The sequence below is a fragment of the Rissa tridactyla genome, chromosome 15 (genome assembly GCF_028500815.1).
Source record: "Rissa tridactyla isolate bRisTri1 chromosome 15, bRisTri1.patW.cur.20221130, whole genome shotgun sequence".
NCBI classification, from domain to species: Eukaryota; Metazoa; Chordata; class Aves; order Charadriiformes; family Laridae; genus Rissa; species Rissa tridactyla.
The window spans coordinates 9,359,527-9,384,959 of NC_071480.1; the positions used below are offsets into that span (position 1 = coordinate 9,359,527).

The 25,433-nt window shown below is 37.7% G+C and overlaps 1 protein-coding gene across 3 annotated transcripts in view; it reads right to left on the bottom strand.

Moving 5' to 3' along the window:
- Nucleotides 1-25,433, bottom strand: part of CA10 (carbonic anhydrase 10) — a 207,147-nt gene that overhangs the window by 108,101 nt on the left and 73,613 nt on the right. For all 3 annotated transcript variants that reach the window (XM_054221638.1, XM_054221636.1, XM_054221637.1), the window contains one exon: nt 18,038-18,180. In XM_054221638.1, coding sequence (XP_054077613.1) covers nt 18,038-18,180 — 143 coding nt within the window. The remainder of the gene's footprint in view (nt 1-18,037; nt 18,181-25,433) is intronic.

Consider the following 25,433-nt stretch of genomic DNA (forward strand, 5'->3'; position numbering starts at 1 on the left):
AAGTATACAACAAATATAAAAAGCTTCCTGAGTATGTTTACTTCATAATCATTATAGAGATTGACAAGACAACAGTAAATGGAGAACAGAGTTTGAGGATTAACCTTTGCGAGAGGCAACGCAACTCAGTCTGTGAGAGCTTCTTTCCTGACCCGAAATGGGACAAACAACTCATGTTCCTTTTAAGAGGGAAACGAGATTTCTAAAAGAAAGTCAATATGTTTATTGTCATTAGCCTTAATTCCTGTTCCAAATGCTACAGTTGAAATCCTCAGCGCGTCTTCACATGACACCTGTGTTCCCGGAGAATCCACACACATACTGTCAGTTATAGTTTTTCACATTCAGGGTCTGACATCTCTTTCTGCACTTCATCTCTTCTGCCCTGCGCAGACACAATATGTGCATGTTTTCCCAAAATGGTACAGCACAATCTGTGGATGAGCAGTTACCTTTGAATGTATTCCAGCGACTGTAGATGAAACACGTTTTTCCTATGTGTGTCTTTCCTTATGATACCAGCGTCTGCTCTGAGTTTGCCTTCTCAAGGAGTCACCACAAAACAGCGTATTCATCGGCACGCAGTTCTTACACATTCCCCACGGGGCTGCCACGATGTGAACGCTCCTGCTGGCTCTCGGTGAGGCTGAGGAATTCCACCTCTCCTTATTTAGCCATCATTTTAGTGATTTGGGATTTGGCCTAGATAAACTTAACAGGGCACAATGGATAAAGATATTCAAGGATAGATTTGTGTCTCAGTAATACTGGTACAAATCCAGAATTATACGGGATTTATATTTATCTGAGACAAGAATGTAATGTACACAGGGTTTTTTTTACAACACTATTGGAATGTTTTTGCATGCATAAATGAGTAAATATTAGTTTCCCTAAAACACATTGCTCTTCTAGAAGTGATTCAAGGACAAGATGAAAGAAAAAAACCCCTCAGTCAACAACTACTTGGAATTGCTAACCAGATTTTTTCCCAACTATCCCTTTATCTGCTGAATTCTGTTTTACAGCATATGGCTTCAATCTAATCTAGTTACCAAACTTCTATTATTCCTTTCATATTTTCCTTTCATAGAAGATACTGCCTCAAGGACTAATTTATAAATGAGAAAGACTATGCTGTAATTCTCAGGAATAAACAGCAAAAATGTTGTCTTTGTGAACCACTGCAAAATATTAAATATTCTTTCCTTAGATTGTAAGTTTCCTTCCATTCATACTCATAGAAAATTACAGTCTTCTGTGAGGGTTACTGACCTATAACTTATTTTTCTGTCATACAGTTTGTGCCAGCAGTTAACTATAGTATCACTTAAGCATCTAACTTGCACAGATAGCCATGAAGATATCTAACTACTGTTACGTGTGCCAGTAAGTTGAGGCTGGAAAATTGCAAGTGCAGTTTTATTCACCGCATTTGGTAGGAAGCCCCACAGAAATCTGCAAGAGTTTATCAAATGGCCCTCTGTTGGAATAAAAAAAAAGAGACTTGCCACATTTTAAAGAAAATACCCTTAATGATCATATGGTTTAGTACATTATAATTGCTAAAAAAGGCTGTTCAGTTGTAGATAATTTATCATTACAAAAGCAGTACTATTTGCGTAATAGAGATTCCCTAGCATTAAAAATGTGACTCGTAATACTCCTGCTTCTAACCTCCTCCTTAAATTGGCTAAATGTTTCAGCCTCAAGTGTTCTTGTTAGCAAAACTTTGAAGTGTTGGGGAAAAGAGGGGTGAAGATACCATTGAAAAAACCCCAACAAAACAACCAAAAGCCCAAATCATGAAACAGACATAGGGAGTAGTAAAGCGAAAAAAGGAGCTGGGAATAAAGGGGGCCTCTTGTGGGGTGGGAAGAGGAGGAAAGGACTATCATCAACAACCTCCATAGCAATTTGAAGACACTTTGCTGCTTTTATCCCAAGCAATTATACTGGAACTATCTCCTGTTACACCGTATGTGACACAATGAAAGCCACCCACGCTATTGGAAATGAGAAGGAAAGATCTATTCAGTGAAATGAAGGCAGCACTACAAAACTTCCCAGTCCTTGCAAGACAAGGCAAAGAAAAGCTTTTATTTAATGTTGTGGCTTGTTGAGCACAGCTTCTCTTTTTGACGTGTTGCTGTGCTTACAATAAACAGCTTTTGGGGTTTTCAAATGCCTCAGCTTTGCTTCAGTGTGCTTAATCACCTGCGAAAGCTGTTTATTGCCTTGTATACTTTCCCCATCATGAACATTATCCTTTAAGTATAAGGCTTTATGGTGAGTCTAAGCAGGCCAAATGATGCAAAGGTACAAGGCATATCAAAGCTGTGCGAAAGCACAGACGAAATAAATCCATGAGGACTACAGACCATGAGAGTCGGAAGATAAGCTATAGTAATGCAGTGCGATGATTTCACAGGCACTCTGCTTATCCTTTAAAATGCACCCTTGTTTGTTCAGAGCCACGCTGGCAATCTCATATGCAACTATCAAAGAAAGATGTATGCATTCAAAGAAAATTATGAGGGATCACGATAGACAAAGCCAGAAAGGCTACTAAAGGGCATCTGTGTGTACTTTACTTCTGGAGGCTTCAGCTAAAGTGCTTTAAAACAGCTGCAAACATAATAAAAAAAGCAGAACACTGAGAAAGTATTTAAATGAGAAAATGTGGTATTACATAGAGCACTTCCTTTATCAATGAGAAGGGACTACATACGCTTGTAAAGAACCTTTTCTAAAAAGGTATGAAGACCGGGAACAATTAATCAAAGGCTTTTTAATATAAAAGAGTAGCTTTTCCTCCTTAGCTAGGGAGAGACAGAAAGACGGTTGAATTCAATTCAGATATCTTTAAAGTTTTTTTGCAGGTATTTTTACTTTGGTTAAGAACATGATAATATCAAGCATGCAGCAACTGGGTTGCTCCTGGGTTTGGTAACAAAGACAGAAAATGGTGGCCAGGATAACATCAAACCAAGCAATGACAGTGACACACCTCTCTGTTTCAAAAAAAGTCTAGTCTCACTGGAATTCCTGACTCGTGTGTGGCCATTTTTTACAGAGAAGATGGAAAAAACCTAGTGGATTAAAAAATGGAAAGGTAAAGCTGACATAAATTGTATATTGTCCTTTGCCCAGTCAATGACCCATCTGTGTCCTGAAGCCACCAAAAAGCAGGACCAGTGGCATTTCTATTTTGCCAAAACTAACTGGGATTGTAATGTACCCACAAGACTCAACTGATGTATTACAACTAAGTGACAACTAAGCAAGTCAGAACTGACCTGCTTTAGATGGAATTTTTTTTCCCTGCACTTTTAAATCCATCAGCAGTAAATGGCGAAAAGCTAACCAACAAGCGCTTAGCTCATTTATACTTGTTGGCTAGCTATACAGAACCTCCTCTCCTTTCTTGGAAGCAATACTGGTAATGTCATATTTGTTACTGTATCTTGCTAGCAAATGAATTAAATTTACCACTTAACCAAGCATGAAATTATGTTTTCAATAATAATTCAATAAAAGCTGCATAAGCTGGGAATAATTACATATTTCACTGAAGAAGCCAGTATCACCAAAGGTGTCCATTTTAGTCATTAAATAAAGTGTGATTGCTCATCTATAGTGCACCAAGACAGAAAGCTGAGAGCCCAGTTAGCTTCAATGAGCCAACAGAGGATGCAGGTAGTAAAGCTTATTGATTGGGCTCCAAATACCATAAAAAGTTAATGAAATGTAACTTTCATTTTGCAAAAAATTGCAAAACGTATCTCTCTAATACTTTGTGGACTCTTGCTATCATGGCTGATCTTGAGATGAGAACTATCCTGCTCATTCTGGAATTGCTTTTCCAGCTTCCTTCCTGTTTTTAGCTAGCTTCTGTCTGCTCTAATTGGGTGTTGCTCCTTGTGCTTTCTACAGTCGTATCATTCTTTTTCATAACATCTGAGGTGCAGAACTCCTCTCTCTTTCTGTCTTCTCATGCTATTAAAAATGATTGCAGTCAGACTAGCAGTAATATTTATAAAGTTTGTTGTAATAATTTGACATACTCAATATTTCATCTAGTACAGCTGGTTTATTCTCCCATTACATATACCAGATGCTGTAATATTGTTCCTAATTTATGCGTGGAGTGTTCAGTTAAAGGCTGCTACACACTTCCACACCATGCAGCACCGGCTTACAGCTCAACAGCACAGCTCCCTCTCCAGTAATCACCTCTATGCTGCCCACAGGAAACTGGTAGTCTCAAACCTGTTAAAGATAACAGATGGTATCTGACAGAGGCAGGAAGAAAAGTTAAAGTGTTGGCATGCATTTTGCTCCTCCCAGTAATTCCCCTTTTTAGGAATCTCTAATATATAGTTCATTGTGCTTCCCTTTACACATATGCAGGGCACAATGGTGCACTAAAAAAGGATAAACATTACTAGACAAAAGATTTCAGATGTTGAAATGGATACGTGGTTTTACAGCTTAAGGGCTTTCAGGAAAAGAAAAGTCTAAGCGGAAGAGAAGATATGGCCAAAATCCAATGGTCAAAATAATATTCAATCCTTTCAATGAGATAATCAGAGAGCCCGGAACTAGCTGAGGAAAGAGAATGGGTTGAGAATACCTCATATTAACAGCACTAGCAGAGATCCGGAAATGAAACAGGTTTTACCCAAAGAATGAGGGAGATCTAAGTGAAATACTCCCTTGACTTGTGCAGACTTCTGGGATCTTATCTAGTGCCTTGTAGAGGTTTTCATTAGCATAGCCTTCAATGAACAAACATATTATGGTGTTTGTGGTGAACAACATATTCACAACTGTGTTTCTCATTTTATGTTTTTTGCTTAGTTTGTAAGGCACGAGGGGTTACTGTTAGCAGTCCAGGCAGTGATACGTACAACATGATAGTCACTGAGAATGAAGTACTGGTCCTTTCATGAGGATATTATGCCTTCACTTGCAGAGGTGAGCATTCATCATGAAACTGATCTAAGACTTCTTCCTGATAAATAATTTCCTCTCTTCCCTTGCACTGTTTTGGGAGTGTAGGAACAGGAGGTGATAAAGCAGCTGGACACATATAAACATCTTGGTGATATTTGCAGTGGTATTCTAAGGGGAACTGAGTAAACCTTCAACTTCAAACAGCATTTAAAGAACATGACATTTGGAAAAATACCAGTCCATTCAAATATCCTGAGCTGTTTAGGCAGAAGTTTCCCCCAAACCACGGAGACGAATGCAGAGATGCCCACCATGGCTGCTTGAGCTCCAGCCCAGCTGTGCAGTGCCAACTCAGATACCTTGTTCGCATAATTTAAGCCGATACCTGTGCTTGTTCCTTCTCTGAGCTAGCTTTGGTACTTTTGAGCAGATTATTTGTGGTGCACCTTTGGCCTGTGAGACTTAACATATAGTCGTAAGAGGATTTTAGCTGTGACCTTGCTCAGTATAATTATAGTAGTCCTTACACGCGTCCTTGCATTGTAGTTTGCAATGGTTCCCAGAAGGGCTTCATGATGCTTACATCCCTAACTTAAATCTATCACAACAGTAAGAAAATAGCATACCATTTCTGTTCAAATGCTGCTGGATCCTCTAAACAAAGTTTTTCTAAAACGAAAACTCCTTGAGTGAGACACTCTTTGGGTACATTGTTAGGATTTTTATCCAAGCAATGCTACATTCTTATTAGTTTATTAACTTTATTTTGCTTATGATGTTGAGTTCTCAGTGCTGTACTCCCTGAAAGATATTGAAAATTATGCATTTCTGATGGAGAAAATAGCAGCCAAACACTGATGTGCAAAATGGTGATGTTAACCGTGGCAGTCTACAGGATATGCAATTTCTTTCTTCAATATACATCAACCCGTGAAATTCCCTGTTTGTTACACAAGCCTTAGCTTTGATAGCTCCTGCCTTCACAGACACACACTCCTTGCAATGAGATGCCTAGGACAAAAGATACTGCAAATAATTCATTATAATAGTAGCAAACTGGTTGTTGACCTGTTTCATACTTTCCTGCACCAACTCCAGTATCTGCTGGCCAGTTTCATCCAACTTTGACAACGAAGAAGATACCTCAGTGTTATGTGAAAATTGGGTAGGAGAAAGGACCAAACCAATTTTGTACTGAGGAACAGTCAGGTAAAACTCAGGTATTAGAGACTGCCGTTAGCAGTAGTCAATTGGGCAATCAGCAGGTGTGTTTGCAAGCAAGCTGGCACAAAGGAACTGGGAAATAGCCACGGCATTTTCTGCCTTTGCCTTCTAGTGGAGGGGATCTGTAGAGTAGTGGAGAAGTGATAACGGGACAGAGGCTATAAAGAAGCTAAAGTGAGGTTCTGTAGGAAACTGGGCTGCATTACTTCTTCTGTTCATGGAACACTTTGTGTTAACAGAAGATTTGTCACAAAGAGGGCTCCCAAAAGGTCAAACAAGATACAAAAAATCATTTACAACCAATATGTAGCTACCTCAAGGACTGAGGTCATTTGGGTAATGACAAATGGGTAAGTAGAGCCACAAAACTTTGCAAGATAATAGAGGACCATTCCATCTGAAATTTGCTCACAGATGCTGTCATACATGCTTGTGCTTCCAAACAATATCCTTCTGTAAATACATAAAAGGAGTGTGGTGTAAGCACCATAAAACGCCTAGATACAACATCCATGGGTAGACAGTGGTTTACTTGCATTGAGAAGATTTCAAATAGGTAAGATAATGTGCTGAAGTTTTAAGCCTGAAGTTGAGATTTAGAGGCATGGATTTACTGTTGGGTGGCTAACAAATCTGAGAGTCTCTCCAATGTCACTGCCTTCTGTCCACGCCAAATCCATCTTGGTAGTGAGGTTCTGGGTGCAGTTTCTCCAGCATTCAAATCTGTCCCTGGGCTACATCAAACCAAAAGACCTGTTTAACGCAGTTTCTGTGCTTCTAATTGAGCAACACCTAGTAAATAGCTCCATAGGTGTCAAATAGGGAGTTACATTCCAATCGATCTTCAGGCTATTGAAACCATGGCAGCCTGTCGGTTTTTAGTAACACACTGAAGGAAAAGACCATGAATGTATATTTGCATCAAAAGCTTAAGTCATTCAAAAGTAGCTATTAATGTCCATCATATAAATAATGTTTTACAAAACTAAACACAAAAATACATTTATTTGGAAGGGCTGTGATGATATCTAAAGTACATTTGTGTGATTACAAAATATTCACATTTTAATTCTTTTTTTTTCCCCCAAAGGCTTCCTTGCGCAGTACATTTGAACACTATTTTGGGTACAGGTCTTAAGTAGTCCTAGATAAAATAGTACTAGATAAAATACTTAGTTAAGTGTAAATACTTAGTTAAGGCAAAGTATCTTCAAAGGAGCTTTTAAGTGCCACCTCAGCACAGCTGTGCTGCCCTTGGCATAGCCCTGGCACATGCTGTGATTTAAAGTAATATCTGCGATATATTTCTTTGCACTGTTTGTGTGGCAGGGAATGAAGGACTGCAGAACATGAATGCAGGGGTTTAACCCTATCAGTATCAAATTATGATGTTGATATGCTGCCTCCAGCTGCTGGCTGAGGCACAGAAGAAAGGATCAGGGAGTAAAGGGTATACTGATTCCTTCTTACTACACATCCAAAGAAAGTAAAGAAACACAATTTGTCCTTATTAACCCTTGTCTGCTCTTTTCCTTCCCCTTCCTCCTCATCCCTGATATATACCTGATGTATCTCTGTGGCAACATCCCGTGGAAGTTAGTGTATTCCATGCAATACCCTCTTCTGCTGAATAGCTTCCCTGTGACAGGTGGCACTGAGTTGTTAAAATAAATAGGAGTGCAGTATGCAATACATTTTTTTTTCCTGAGCAGTATGTCAGCGGTTAGAGATTAGCACTACTTATATTTACATGATGTACATTTTCATCTTGATCCCCAAAGCAGTTTTGAGGTAGTCAGACCTTGTGAATTCATAACACTGAAATGAAGAGTCAACCTTCTTGAAAAAACAGAATTATCTTTTCATAGTCACTTCAGATGCTCCAACTGCCTTTCTGAAACAATCCCCTCAGGGTATATCAACACCCATATGAACTTCCTTCAGTTCGTTTTAGGCTGTGATGCAAGTTATACACATTTAAGTTCAAGATAACTTTACTGAAGTCATCCCTTTCCCTGTTCACAGCATTATTCAAACCTAGAGCTGATGCAACAGGGACAATAAGTAAATTAAAAAAATCATCAGTTTATTGACTTTCTTTACAAATGATGCTGTTTCTTCAGACTGATGCTTTAATCAAATGTCTTACAGTGAGTTTTTGGATTCTGAAAAATTCTGGAAAATAGACTGCAGAAGAAACCTGAGATGTTCATTCACCTTTATTTGACTGCTGGAATGATGAATGACAGGATACAGTTTTAGAAAAAGGAGGTAAGCTAAGAGTCTCATACACATACACACAAAGGCATACATACAAACACACTTATTTTTCCTATAAGACAAATGTTCTACACTGAGACACGAAAGGTGAACTGGATCCTAGAGAAGACTCATGAAAATGGGACTGTTATGTATTTGGCATTTTCTACTGAGTTTACACGTTTACAAACGGAAATGTTTCTTTATTTTAATCATCTTTTCACATTTGCCAGTTAAAACAGACTTCCCAATGATTTTTTGTAGTCAAATTTAATTTCCTTCTATTTTTTCGATTTAAAAGCTAAAATTTCCACTGCCAGACCTACATTGATAGTTTGGGACTGTTTATTGTTCAGGGACACAAGCAATAACTTGATAAAGAAGCTGGAGGTAAAACTCTTCAGTTATAATTGCTTTCAATTGAAAGGTACATAAAACAAACATTAGTTAGAGATTCAAATACTTACCTAAGTGACACAGAGGGCTACCACACAGCTAAGCAATACTACTATGAGCTATGATTTTCTGTCACTTTCTGCACAGCAACAGCATATCCCAAATTAAAAAAGGGTAAATACAAAAGGATTCTTTTTGCTTTCCAGTTTTCTTGCAAGGTCTACCACCCCTGTAATATACACTGTCCCTTACATTAAGAACAGTTTCTTACCCCCAATTTATGTACATTTTCCTCCTCTGCTCCAGAATCATCTACTGATGGTTTTCCTCCGCCTGTTGAGTGACACACAGCTTAAATACCCCCACTGCTTTACCATGCAGATCCCAGTTTGATGAGGAGCTGCTGATCCACAGATTTGTTTTTGATTATTAGATACAGTTCATTGACCACTGCTTCAGTTTTTTCCCTTAAGCTCCTTTCTAGCATCTAATCCTAAAATACATAGTTTAATTCTCCTATCTATAAGCAAACTGTGCCTGCTTCCATCTTCAACAGTCAGCGATTAACAGTACCAGGAGGAAGAACAATGAACTTGCACTTCTCCCTTAAACCAAACTGCTACTCAAAATTCTAAATGGCACATTTGACTGCCACAGCAATTTGTATTTCACCCTGGCAGCAGTGTTATTTATCCCCGTCTTTTGTAGCTTACAGCAGAATTGACATGTGTCTATTATAAAGTACCTACTCCAGCTGCAACACAGGCAGAAATCCCTGACAAACGTGGTGATTTCTTGATTGTATTCAGTGTAAAACAACACAGGGACATGTAAAACCAAGAAAAGTTTCACAAACACCAGACTTGCAATTATTTCGTGCTTAATGCTCCAGCCACAAAGCAGGTTTGCTTAACCTTAACTTTTACGTGAATAAACTCATGATAAGTCAGTGTGAATCTTAGTTTATTTCCTGATTGTCTTCACTTATTTGGGGTTGCTGCAACCCAACAACAAACAGTCTCCAGTCCATAGCTTTAACCATTTTTGATGAAAGCCAGAGTTACGTAAAAAACGGAAAGAGAACCTTTTCCTCAGGTTCCTCAATGGCTGCATCTGATTCCAGTTTGTTGGGAACGGAGTCTCTTACAACTCACGCTTCACAGCTGCCACCAGCAGACCACAAGTAATCACTATGCCTGCTGTCTGCATACCTGTTCGAAAGCTGACTTGCTACCTTTCTCCTGCAAACCCATCCTCAGCCAAAATGTATCTCCTGCCTAGGTGGGCAGCAGACACCTCACATACATTATAAAGTCTCCTCTCTTGTATAACCATGTATAAACCGGTTTCCTAATCTACATACAATCTGTTATAGAATTCCAGAGCAATTTGTAAATCATCTTCAGGAAAAATAGCCTGGATATAAATACATACTCGACAGATGTAGGATATAAAGGCCGATGGGCTAACAGTCAGTCTTGCTACCAACTATAATTGGTGAAGAACCAAAACCACAGTCAACATACTATTAGAAGCAGTTAGATTAATATACCCACCTGCCAGCTAGGAAGCTGCAAAACTCAAATGTTTGAACTCAGATAGGAGAATAAACTAATACTGAAATAAAAAGAACTGAAGAAGAATTATTCTGAACTGTTGATAAATAATTATTTACTTACCAGTTCAAAATAATTTCAAGGTGGGCTTATATTGATTACAAAGGGAAAAAAGAAAATCTGTTTTGGATGCTGTGTAAATTGTTCTTAAATGTTTAAGAAACTGTTGCAATGATGTTTTTAAACACAGGCAATGTTAGCTACTGTAGCTACGTAGCTATTTAAAGTTCTTAATATGTCACCTTCCTAAAGGACTGATAACTGAACATAGCAGGTACCTAACATTTGCTTTCTGAGAAGAAAAAGAAAAGAAGTCTCCAATATACACAACCAGTGATCATAAAAACTGCTTTACAAATTGCAGCCTTTTGCCATTGAACTGAGAGGAGAGCGCAAAATTGCAAAATGTCGATGCTGGGATTTACCAGGAGGAGAAATACGTGGATTCTCATTAGTTCTGGTTGGCAAGCGTTTTGCCTCAAATGAACAGGTGGCAGCTGAACAATAACCTTATATATGCTAGCATCTTCCCCAGATCTTGACTTTGATACTATGATTCAATTTCTGTGTACAGAATGACATGGAACATCCCCATCCGTTACAGCAGGCCCTCAGTAAAAAACATTTCTTGGATATTGTGCCAAAAATACCCGCTTTCAAGAAAATATTATCTTATTTTACTAAGTTTCAATATGTCATACATTTATTATTTTATGTTCCTAACAAAAAAAAGCAAAGAATGAATCATCCTTCTAAGACCAGGACATGTGTTTTAACAATGCTAAAATACCAAATTATATTCCATTTAAAGCATACAGTATTAGGAGACTTGTACACTTTTACTACGACCGCAGGATCAGTGTGAGAAAAAAAAATCGTCAGCCTTTTCGTATCAGTGATTATAGCCCCAAGTACAGAATCAAGTACAAAGACAAGATCTATTTTACTTTTACTTCTGCAAGGCTTGAAATAAATATCTAGGTTTATAAATAGACCTGAGTGCAGGATGAAATAAATCCAAAAAAGATACTATCAAAACAATGCACAACATATATTAGAAGACACAAAAAGGGCATTAAGAACAAAGTTGGTACTTTTGAAAATTCCTTTGAATATGTCAAACTATTATGTAATTGGAGGCCAGCTGCTGCTCCAATCTTTTTCTGAAGCTACATCATTAGGAACTGAAAATAGGAAAGGAACTTATTGAAATAAACAATTGAGGAGGGAAAACAGAAAGCAATGGACAAGACCTTTGGCTAGAATCAGTTAGCCCAGCTACGATAATATCACAGACTCTTTAACTTTCTAATGGATCTACTGCCCAATGTCCGTAACAGCAGATCCCCCTGATGTTTCAAACAACATCCCACTGAATGCATTTCTAGGGTTAGCATACCCACCTTTGCAAGGACACCATGGGTTGCTTTTAATTACTACACAACTGCAGCCGAGATACAGTTTAACATATAATTTGAAAGGTACTGCTGCGAAAATAAGAGCATATCCCGAGCTCTAAAACAGGGTACAATATAGCTTGTGGAGTAATCCTGCTGAATCACTCCTTGCTAAATCTAGGATCTCCTAGGAAGTTTCCTACGGCAGATAAGTGACCTTGTTTTATGACACTAGGCAAGATTAAATGTCAAGCAGAGTAGTTATACCGGAGCAAGATAACCTTGATACTATCACGAAACCGTAGAAATGCTTTCTTGTTCAGGACTCCTTTACCAGTGGTGCTCCAGTACCACAGACAACCAGAAATTTAGAAGATACCAAGATGCATATCTGAGTCCCCACATATTCCAAATTGATTCAGTCTCAAGAAAGGATCACTGAAGTGATACGGAAACAAAAGTCCTAGTATAGAGATAGATCTAGACCCTGAATATACGTTTTTCCCTATATATTTTCTACTAACAGCAAAGTTTGCAAGTACCTCTGAAATAATTTTTCCTGTTCTAAAGTCAACGATGAGGATGAATAAACAAGTTACTTTAACCTGCTGTTTTCATTTTATGTTCACTTACTAGCACTTCTGAGAACATGCAATATTGTAGAAGTGTTAGAAATGTTAAACAATTATTTAAGCAGCAATACTATATTTCATTTTTTATTCATTAAAGTTTTTGATGTTTGTATCAGACTTCTGACTTTCCAAAGCCACTCTAAATCAAAACATCATATTATTAAGCCCTCTAAAAATTCATCACAAATCAGTTTACAGATGACATTGATGTCTTATTGCTATCCATTCCTCCTGGACCATTTCTAACAATTCATTTTTTATATTCCTGCAGTGCTGAAATATGGTTCACACCAGTATCTGTCCTTTCAGTAATCACCAACCAAAGCTTGGCAGTTGTCATATATTGCACTCTTGAGAAAAATGCTAGTAATACTCTGAATTGATTGAACAGCATGGAATCAGAACTAGCTGGCAGAGAAACCATTTAACTGATTTCAATTCATAAATCTCTTTTCTCCTATCCTATTTTAGCTTAGAAACTGCTAAATATCACCATTATCTTGTGATGTATAGAATGAACCAATTATTTATAAAGATATTAACTTAAATAATATGTGATTGCATTCATTAATGTCTCATAGGAGAAAACAGACTTACAGATCATACTGAGTAACTTTCATTTATGCACACTGAGCTAGAGAATGTATATAACACTCCTTGGCCAGCAAACATTGATTTGTTTATTTCCCCAGAGGTCAACATCAGGTACAATGGCCTTCCTTGTCTTAAAAATAAAGTGATTTTAAACAGAACTTTATCCGCCTTAAACCAAAATTTAAGTCCTTGAGCATGACCTAAAATGATTAGTAACGCATGGCATCACTTACATGACAAGGTTTAACTAATTGGCAGGGATGCATTTATTGTCTAAAGGAAACGCTGTTACTTAACAAGTTTATATGGGGAAAAAATAAGTATGGCCAAGAACTGTAGTTCAATCTTAAAGAATCTTGGAAATAGGGCTCTTGAAATTAAGTCCACAGAGAATGAGGAGATCAAAGGCAGATGGGCTACAGGTAAGTCGGGAAAAATCTGGGGAGACCAAAGGTAGAGCTCTTGGAGAAGGAGGCTGCCAGCACTGGTGAATGGAGGAAGAATTCCTAGCGGAGGACTAGCTTAGTGGGAAGTGAGGTGGTTTGTTCATCCACCACTATCATCCATGACAGTCTGGAAATCCCTGCTTTGGAGACTGAAACCCATACTGGTGGCTGCCTAAATGTCACTAGACTACACTGCCTTGTCAGTAAAGTTATTCTCTTGTCTGGTTGCTGATTGCCTTGGTGCTTATGTGAATCCAAAGGAAAAAAAAAATCAGAGAAAGGAAAATGGTGTTTTTCTTTGTGACAGAGTGCAGGAGGGTGATTTGCATATTAATAAGGGTTTGTATTGTTTATTAAAAAGGGCTGTTTATCTGAAATGGGCTGCATGTTAAATTCACTAAAATGCATAATCAAGAGACAAAGCTGGGCCTGAGAGAGAGCTAAAACTTGGGGAGTTTCCTCAAAAGCAGCATTTCTTCTGGGGAATTTATCTTCAAGTAAACTCATTAAATATCTTGTGCTGAGATTCTAGATCTTGAAATCCAATTATCTGTATCAAAGATACTCAGCCTTCAGGACCTGAAAAGCCACTTGCTCAGGAAATGGAGAAGCACAAACATACCAAATAACACGGCACAATTCAGAATAACATCTGATGATGCTTGAATTGTAAATCGCATGACTCGATACCACGCTGTTGGACAGCACATAAAGCAATATATTATTGCTCACTGGAATTTTATTGTGAAAACTGGGATCAAAGAGGTATAAATATTTGGTAAATTGCATTGCCATTCGTTTTGCGCCTGGATGGAATGGGAAGAATTTTCTTCTCAACCTCAGATCAGAAGTACCTATTAAGTCACCTGCCATGTAACACGCCACAGACTGTCCTTTTCTCCCCTGGTAGGCTGCAGCATAGGAAGACAGTGATGTTATCCTTCATACTTTCCTTTCAGACCATTCCTTTTCTTTAGAAACAAGAAAAGTATTATTTTATTCCCAAGTGGTCTAAAAAATTGTAGGAGAGTCTCAATCTGGCTTACTAAAATGCCTTCCATTACCAATACTGAAAAAACCCAAAAACTCTCTAATGGAATTGGCTAGAAAACTATGCACTTAAGGTAGAATCTTTAGTCATAGATTCTGTAATGGAAGGGTTTGGAACAGTTTTGGTCTGCTGAGGTAGAAATTGAGAACTAAAGAGGTAGCTGGTTTACAGAAATTAAGCAATGCTCCCCACCCTCAAAAAAGTAAAGGCCTGAGAGAAACAAGTGGCCAGGAATGAAAGTGTTAAGAGGAAGTATTAAGTCAGTGATCATATCACCCAGGTATGTCTTATTTGAATTTCTCTAGACTGGTCTTGGATTCTGTTCCTGTGGGTGAACCACTTCTGTTCCTTCTTAAGTTAATTTCAAAAGTGAAGCACACAGAGTAGAAATGTTGTTTTCAAACTCAAATAAATATTTGAGTTTTCAAACTCAAATAAAACTGATTTCTACCTTAATAGCAAAAAATTTTGTTAGAAATTTGAAGTTACTGTTCCAAGACTAACTGTACTGAATGTCTCCTTCCATCTAGCGCTCTCTTAAGGCTTGACTCTCCTCCCATCTCCCTTTTCAAATGAGCCACATAATTTTGACCCTGTGCAACTAGCTGTCTCTCTTGTTCACTATACGTGTAAGCTTGCTTATTATAACTTTGAGTTGAAACCATATCAAATCCCTTTTTTATTTATTCACCATTTTTCTTAGTATCAGTTCCATAAAATCCTTTCATGTACAGCATAATCACAGTCAAGTCTTGTCTCAGAAATTCCCTGGCTGCTATACCAATTGGTTCACTGCCCTGAAAACTGAAGTGCTTCAGCCCATATGAAACACACCTCCATTTTTAACATACGAGAAACATTACCAAAAAAGTGAACACAAATATGCTACCTGCCAAAGCAAATCCTCACTGAAGCCTTAACTATGAGCAAAGAATTTTTTTTAAGGCATTAAAATTGCAATCTTTTCCTCAAAGGAGAAATTTGATTCAACCATTTTAGAAACCTCTCTAAAAGAAACTAACCACAACTAGAACAAATTCTGTTCTTGTAACATGACAGAAGGCCATCACTGTTTGCCAGCAGCAAGCTCATATTTGTGAGTGTAGAAAGAACACCTCATTACCAACACAGCATCTCCCAGGTTATCTGTGCCTACGATATTTTATTAATAATCAAACATTTGCTTCACCCTGAGCTGGTACAAAAAAACAGCTGAATTCCTGGAGTTGCTAGAGACATTAAATATTCTGAAACTCCTGGCTTCAACTCGCTGACAACTTCCACGTAATTTTATTCTTGATTTTCAAATTATGTCATTCTGTAATTCATAAATAATCTGAACTATGTCAGCCTTTATGTAAATAGCAGAGTCAATAAAACTCTTTCTTGTATCAAAATGAAAAACCTCAATGCATTTCTGCTTAAAAAGCAAAATGTACATATTACCCTGAAATTTGGGCCATAGTTAGAAGCATTACTGTCCTTCAGGAAGTGACAATACCACCATTTTATCATTTCTGTGATGAAGCTTACATCGATTCTGATGTGTGTGCACATGTACCACCAGAACCTCAACGTGAAGTACAGAGCAAATTCCTAACATCTCCTGCTGTTTGCAGCAGAAATCTCATTTGTCAAGACAACAGGAGAAGATAAATCATTTTGGAATAACCTTTTGTTGGAGTTTCTGCTTCTTCTGATATTGTAAGTCACAATGCCTTTCCATCTGCATTGTTTTGTATTACAGATTGAATAAAAGAGAACTGCCTGCATGGTATGAGCAACAAAATCTTTAAAACACCCTTTTAAGCACCCCCACATCGGGAAGTAACACAAAAACATTATGAACTAGCGACTATTTCCAAGAGTGTTAACAGGTTCAAGATGTTTCATTTATAAAAAAAATTTAGAATTGAAAAGTATCATCCCTTTGGCTGGATAAACGGAATTGATAACTTCATTATTTTAGGACTGTCCTTAAACTTCCATACTGTGCATACATTCCTTAGTGAAAGAAAAATCATTAAGCATAATCATTAGGATCAGTTTGTTTTTTGAAGTGCTTTCAAATGACTGCCTCTCTTTGAATGGTAATTTAGGAGCCAAGTAGATTTGGTGCTGCACTCTAAAATTTCTCTATACTCCTAATTTTTAGTAAGTGTAATTATTTTAGTAAACATAAATGGAAAGAATGAGTTAGCACCTAACCTTGGCAATGCAGTAAATACTTTTAAGAACCATGTATGTAAAACATCCCTAACTATGCTATTGATGTGAGCATGAGATTATTAAAAGTGAAACATGCTTGGGATCCAAATCTGCTTTCATTGTTTACATTTGTTAACTTTCTGTATTTTTTCACTGTATACACTGATATATAACAGTTTCAATTCTGCTTGTGAGCACTGGGTCCGCAAGCACAAAAGGGATGATATGATCACTGATTAGCACCTATCACCAGTATTTCTATATGTCCATATACCTCCGACAACAATCTCCACCCATTTGCAGAGCATCATTTTGTCACGATCATTTCCCGCCTCCACCTTTAATCTACATGGACTAGCCTAGAAGTCTAAGTGCCTGAGCCACGGGTGTGCACATTATCTAACCCAGAATGATGCTGGTTTCCTACCTCGGTTTATTAAGATATACTTTTCAAATCTGGTTAAACAAGGTAAGGTTAATAAACTAGTTAGAAAAAGAGAGAAATAGAGGTTAATAAACTAGTCAGCTGTGGCAGTCGCTTTTCAGTAAGAAATCACCATGCTGATTTTATATAAGCAAGACAGTCTTTGCTAACCTATCATTTCCATCTGATCCAACATCCTTGGAGATTTACTTATGATCTATTAAAATAAATGTTGCCATTTTGTTTTCTAATTAATATATGTGAGGAGATGTCCAATAAAAAAATAATCTTGTTATGAGTGCCAATATGCTGTAGATAACATAGAAACTAGATTACTTTTTGAACACATCTGTCTGCCTGTCCCATGCTGAGATATGTTCTTTTATTTCATAACATAAAGAAGCTCATTCATCCTTTCCTACCCCTTGACGTGATGGTACTGCAATGTTATCCTCATTTAGATGAATAGAAGAAGGTCCTGGCTATCTAAAACATTTTTAGAATAGCACTTTTAAAATGCCACCCAGGATGAACACCAAATGTAATTATAAACGTGGAGTTTCTAAGTGAGATGCTATTCTTCCAGATAGCACAGTTTCAAGTATCAGCTAATACGAAAATATAAATATGTGCTAGAAGACACCTAAAACATATGGTTGTTCTCTCTCCAGCAGTGATGAAATTGTGTGATTTGCAAAGCACTATGTTGTTGTTATTCTGTCTGAGCTGACTGAGATAGAAATGTAAATCCTTTAGAAATGTAAAATATAGCAAATGTTCATAAGCCTACTAACTTCTTGTTTTTATAGCAGAACATGATAGAACACATACCTTTCTTCCCCCTGTATTTATGCGAAGTGGAGTTAAGAAGGGATCAAAAATCATATGGCTGGTTTCAATATTGACAGGTGACTGTCTTTTCCCAACAGAGCAAAGATTCCAAGCTGAGTTGACCAAACCCCAAAAGGAGGGAACTGCAAAATATAAGAGTGCAAGTTTAAGAGAAGTCTAGAACGACTAGAGAAATACATGCAAGAGAGATAGCCAGATAATTAAAATTGTCATACTGTCTACATGCATACACTGAAACTGAAAACAGGCAAATTCATCTATTACTTGAAATTTAAAACTTCATACACAAAGACCAAAACATATTGTCTCATTGTTTCATTTTGTATCAGGAAAGAAGGGTTGGTTTTTTTCCTTTTTTGAATGTACCTAGATATAATCCCAGATTCAATTATAAATAGCTTCTTTGCTGTTAGTATTATAGAATATTTATTGAGCAATAGGAATGTGACTCATTAGTCCTTACATGAATTTTGCACACATACAATGTGTCCTTGGACTGGAACTGTTCCATTCTACTCAGCTTTTCAAAAGTGTTCATATTCAGTAGAATTCTTTAAAAAACCCCAGCATTATTATAAGAGAAGCTCACACATTGTGATCACAGAGTATAAAGTATATAAGGCAACTTTGACTTTTTCAGAACTATTCTGTAGTTTTATTTAGCAGGTGAAAAACTTCACAAGTGTGAATGCTCAGGTGTTTCTCCCAGAGGGTGGAGCTGAAAACAAGCCACCAGCTGCTTATAAAAAGCTTTTCAGCTGCTGTGGCTAATTGTACGCAGGGTTTTGCCACGTGAAAGCTTGTTTCTGCTTCCAGTTTTTGGCTACTCTGATGGGGGCCACATAGTGTTGCTTGGATTTGAACCTCACATTTGTAGTAGACTTAACCCATTGGGAAGATACTCCGTGGCGGGTGGACAGGTGGAAAATATCTTCTGAGTAGCATAGCCTCAGGAAAATGACTGATCTTGGTGAGTGTTTTCCTATCATGTTTTATAAAACAACTTAGTTCTTTTTGCCCTCAAAGTTTAAGTGTACTTACGTGTAAAACTTTGGTTGGGTTAATACATAGCTTCATGCAACTTTGATACAAAAGTAGATAAACTTCAGGGTTCTTTTTAGGCTATTGCTTGCATTGCAAAACTTCAGCACAAGTACCTACGCAGAAGTGATGGGAAGTGTTTTGCAGTTGTTGAGTATCTGCCTGTTCTAGTAGTTCATAAGCCATTGTCCGGAGATGCTACTTTTATTACAAAAGATCTGAAACCTCAATTTTTAGGTGAAGCTGCTTCTTCTTTTTGCTAGTCTGTCTGTACATCTACAGGTGCAGGTGAGCTCAAACAGCCCTGAAGGGATCCAAGTGGTACAGCCATAATTGACACGTTATGCCTAGCAAAGCTTAGTTTCCTTGTGTTCCCCAGCTGGAGTTTTTAAGTGAATGTGCACTACTAATACCTTAAATTCAGTGGTGAAATATCTGTTCTTAACCCTTGGCACGGACAATAAAATCAGCTCACATGCAAAGCCCAAAATGAGTAATTACTCTTAGTATGTATTGCATTAAATCTGTAAGGAGGGATGATAGTGTAATGCTCTATGGTTCTAGGAAAGCCAAGACCAGGGAATAGCACACAAAATGGCTGGAATTGCAGATACCCACATCAAATTATGTTCAAGAGGGAAAATATTAAAAGGGAAATCTATTGCTTGAGTGGTTTCTAGTATTACTAAAAAAAAAATCTTCTGTGCAGAAATACTCTTGGTATCACTAAAACCAATTCTTTAGCAAGCTTTTAAAAATAAATAAACAAACTAGACATGGTAAGTGCAATAAAATGGCAAGCCAAACAGGGCAGTCCATTATCTTCAGGTTCATATTACTTAAAGAATTTATGATGTAACTGGGATTGTCCCAGAAAAGCTGCACTGGAAAATAGCTGCTATGAGGGGATGTTTTATAATGTTATTTCTGTTTTTGACAGGGAAACCTTGCATTCTGTGCAATGCCTGTCACACCAGCCCAACACCGGGAAGTCAAGAAGGTGGAGGTCCCATATTGTGATGCTGCACTACAAAGGTTAGATTTGTCACCCAGACACGTAAGTCTGTGTTGCAGTCTTTGACTTCTTTCTAAATGCCTGGGAAGCTCATGCTTAAGAATGTCTCCAATACATGCTCGTTGCTGCCTGTTATGTATGGTTAGACAGAAAGTGTAGCAATGGTAAACACCCCAGTGATCAGAACGACTTTGCTTATACTTCAGCTGAAGGCTAATTAAGGATGACTAACCTGAGACTGCACACTTAAGTTAACTAGTGGGCAGGGATATTATGCAATATTAGTGTCTGATTACATTTAATTAAAGTAATTAGTGCTGCTGCTTAGATGCTCGAAGTAACAGAAAAGTATTCAGAACCATAATGGAAAAATCTAAGGAGGCTTCATGTAGGAAACTAAGGCCTAAACTAAATACAAAGTGCTGAATACAAGTGCTGAATTAAACTGCTTAGTCTAAAGAAATTGAGTATTTTTGTTTTCCTAGATTCATACACTATTGTTTCACTATTCCAGCTTAGCTAACAGACAAAGTTCTCCTAGGGGTTAAGTCATTAATGAAATGTATCTCCTTCCCCACAATTATGTTGCATTTCCATGAAAAATCTAGTCATGTATGAGTGGGAATATGCTGTATCTTTGTGTGTGGACCCCTGAAGCATTTTAGGCAGCAGCCCGGCTCCTGCGCTGCACAGGAGTTGCTCTTACAAGCTAGTTTGCATGCAGCCCACATACTAGCTTACGATCTCATTTAACACGGTTCTCTAGCTACTGGTTATTCTACCAAAAGTTTCTGTATACTGATCATATCATCTCTGCCTTCATCTATAAATCCCCCTAAATTTATACTGCTTGAGACCTGATTTGTTGCAAACATAGACATAAGGTGATAAGTTTTTGTCTGACTGATGTCATGACTTCAACCTTCTCATAACAGAAAGAAAATTGGATAAATTCAAAGTTTATTTCCTCCGTATGTTAGCACACTATGGACAACAGACTTTTTTCCGTGTGTGTTATATGGGGAGAAAGCAAGGGGGATTACTTATATTTTATACCTATGCAAAAATCTCTGACATCCTTAATCAGTCTGTATCTTATTGCAGCTGCTAGTTTTTTCAATTTACTGGGAACAATTTATATAGAGATATATGAAGATGCTCTAGTATCAGCATGACACAATAGAATGAGGTATTCTGATGGCTTTTACCAAACCTATGCATAACAACACTGAAATAATAGCAGCTAGAACAATAAAGCAACGATTGAATGCTATTCTCCTAGTGATGAGTACCAAGGATTTGCCTAAATAAATACAAGCCTCCTCTCTCCAGAGAAAAGCAATGCGTGAACAGTGTTCCATAAAGATGCCTTTCTGTAGGTATAGCAAACTTGCAGATCAGCATAATGTACTGTCTACAGTGTGTGTTGATGGACATGTAACAGTCTGCATCCATGTTGTGAGAGGAGGCAGTGGTTTTCGCAGTATGGGATCAGAGGGGCAAGCTGTGTACGACATCTTAAACATTACTTCATCTTAGAAAAAAAAAAAATGATGCTGGTCTAGGCCATGAACGGGTTGTGGACACTTAAGCACTGTCTTCTAATTACTTGTCTGGCTGTTGAGGCTCAGGTATAAAGAAGTTTCTCAGAGCTCTACCCCATGCTCTGTTTCTGCATCTTGCTCTTAGGAAAGCCATAATGAGTTCGTAGCTAGAATTTCTCTGCGACACTTTCTTGAAGAGTCCTTGTGATGCACTGACTGATATAGTTTGGTCTAGCTTAGAAGGGAACAGATGCATCACTTGGGGTGGGGCGAGATGACTCGGTGCTCCCCAGCACAGCTGGCTCTGGGGACAGAGCGCTGCTGGGGGTTCATCTGGTAGCAAAGCTGCCCTGGTCTGTGTCTGCTGCATTCAGGTCCTGGCTGTGCTTTCCAGTCTGAAATGACTGAGAAAGACGAGAAGGCCATGCCACACCTGATGAAGTGTCACCCCACCAGCTCTCAACTTCACAATCTAGGGAGTCCTTAAAGATGCTTGCGTTTACTTTGAACCGTGCCTGCAATTGCAGAGAGCCGCTTTGCAAGGTTTCTACACCAAAATCATAATCTTTGTTTCTAAGCCATAGAACATATGAGAATTTATTTAGGATAAAATGCCATCTCTCTCCCTGCTTGTCTCATGATGTGAGGCTCTGATCTCTATTCTGTGCTATGATGAATCACTGGCGGGAGCCATTCTTAGCTGTTCAAAGTTTTCAGAGAATCCTAAATTTCCCCCTCTCCCTGCTCCATCCTCCTCCTCATACATTTGCATTGGCTTCCTGGGTTCTTATCCTTAGATCAACAGATTTACTTTTGTTAAGGTAACTTTTGTTAAAAGTGCCTGACCTTGGCAACACACATGATTTATTACTGCTCTGGGAACAAAAGCAATGGGCAGGCATGGTAGGGAAATGGTTTCTATCATTGCAAAGTTTTGTAATATCCAGGAAATATCCTCATATTTCTCAGTACAGCTTCCAAGTTCAGGGAAAAACCTATGTTCCTTGTGTTACCTCATATAAGTAAATGAGATAGTACAGTAGCAAATCAAACAGAGTGAGATATGTGGGAGAAAAGTATGTTTTAAAAAACAGCCATCCTCAGAACTAGATATAAGCGGACTGTTCTGCCACCAATCCTCTGTCCACCTTGTGTCTGTCTCACTGATCTGATGATGATGCGTTTTGCACTGGGTACTTGGAATAAGTAGGACAGTAAAATAGTGTTAACTGTGCAAACCTTTCACTGAGGAGACAACCTCTGATTTAGGTCTGAGCAATGCAGGAACTCTGGTTTAGGAAATAAGTATAGAAGCCACACTTTGCATAATAGAATTCATTGCATTTAGCATCTTCATATGAATTAAATCCCTTATGTAGTCAATTTTTGTGTAACCCAATCGAAAACCACATAAAAATGAGGGAGCTTGTTGAAAAAGAACCACAAAATGCTAATATGGACACTGGGACTGCCAGAATATGAGCTAAGTTTTAAGGCGTTATGTGTTTATTCTGAGCCTTTGTTTAAAAGGGGCCAAGAAGCTAGCAACCTTCAACAGGAAAATAAAGGGAGTGGCTTGAAGTAAGAGAGCATCCTTCAAAAAATGGTGTCCAAAGAATAAGAATGGATGATAAACCCTGACAAGTTAAATATAAAACTAAAGTAAGACAAGCCAAAAGAAGATACTGAAGAACAATTTGCTAAAGTCATAAAAACCGCTATCAAGTGTATGAGAGGCAAGGATCCTGTTTGAGTCTGTAGGGCCAGCTGATGATCAAGTTGTAAGAGGAGCACACGAAAGATTATGCAGCAGCAAAGCTCTACCAGTTCTTTTCCTTATTGCTTGCAAAGGTGCCTAGGGAGGTTCCCACACAGGAGATTCTTTATGGGGAATTAATCTGAGAAACTGCCTCAAAATCAAGTATCAGAAAAATGACTTCTAGTATAAATTGATGAAGTGAACAAATTCATTAGGGTCAGGCAGAACTCTAGGATGAATACCACAGTCACTTGAATTGCCAAAATCCTCACTTAAAATCTGCATCAGCCTCAGAGAAATAAAAAGTAGCAAATGTGATCTGATTTTTATGGTGCTTGTTTTTATAGATGATTATTTTTCCCAAGGTATCTTCTACTGGGCACTGCCAATAATAGGAGATGGAGTCTAGTTGAGACAGTAAAGTTATTTCTGTGTTGCACTGCACTAAAACTATAACTTCCTCTTTGAAGTTTGCTCAACTTTCAAGAGCACAGATTTTCTCAATTTAAGTTACTTTAGAGTTCATGAGTTTAAATAAAAGGGGTCAACTTATTCACGCAGCAGATCCTTGTTTATATATTTAAGCTTTAACATCAGCCCTGGCAATAGCATAAAACAAAATCAGATTGTATTTGTGCAGCAATTATTCTTGCCCTGTGTAATTACTGGTCCCTCAGATAAAATCTCAAGCTACTTTATTGAAGCTGGGAATTGAAACCACAGAGAGAATCAGCTATCTATGTACATCAATAAAGCAGTCCATTAATTATTTCCACCTACTCAACTTGAAGAAAATTACCATACTAATGCCTCTGGATAACCACATGACCTGCTTTGCTTCTACATAAAAGCCAGACGTAAAGTCATAAAGGCTTTGAGAGATAAATCAGAAACACCAAAGAAATGACAGAGTATAGAATGGTATTCATGTAATTGGTCACAGAAATCTCTAGACTGCAGTAATATTAGACATTATCACAATGGTTTCAAATTTGAGAACTGAAAGTATTCTGGTTTCTTTTTAGAAGCAGAAAGTTGATAGCTGAAATACATCCTCGAGAGTAAGACAGCATTACCATTATTCAAAAAATGGTAAAAAATATTCAATTTTTTTTCATCAATAGATCTTGAAACATATAAAAAAAAAAAAGAAAATTGTGAAGAACTCTAACAGTATCACATTACATACTATTTTCATACCGGTCTGTTCAAATCTCATCTTCCCTCTGTATGAAGGATTATCAATGACAGGAACAGTTCAATAACTGCACTAGCTGAATGAGAAAGAACAGAAAACTGGTAGGGCGAAATGAGGAGTTAAAAGGAAGTATCTTTCCAGAATCTTAAAGTGTTAATTTTCTGCTATGCCTTTAATAAAGACATCCTGCAATACCCTGTCCAATTTAACTTTTAAATTATAGCTGCTTATTTCTGCCTAATTAAACATTTCCTTCAATTAAGAGTATTACCTGGAAAAAAGTATTTAGCAATCGCAATTAGTGACCTCTACCTTTGCAAAGCTCTTGCTTATTTTCACCTACACATTTGGGATACCAGTGTAGAAAATGCTACCACTTCTTTCACTACACTGGTTAAACCAGACTAATTCACTTTTATAAATTATGTTAATCTTGGGGTAAAGAGTAGTTCTACAACAGTATGTAATTAGGTATTTTTTTTCTGCCACTGTGATGAGCTAACACATATACTAAAACAATACAATTAAATACTACTTTAATGTTTCCTAAAAATATAGTTGCTAAAAAGATGCTTTTCATATTATCTCTTCTTTTTGCATTATTAATGTGGCAGGAGTAGGAAGGGGTGTATCTATAGGCAGAGGTATATCCAGGTCCAAAACTAAGCAGTTTAGGTAACAATCTTCTAGGGCCATTGTTACTATTGTTCTGAAAATGTAATGTACTTCTCTCTCTCATTCCACTCATAATGATATACAGTCTTGGGGAAAACTGTCTTTCTGTGTAATGCTAGTGAAGTCCCCACTGCTGAAAGATT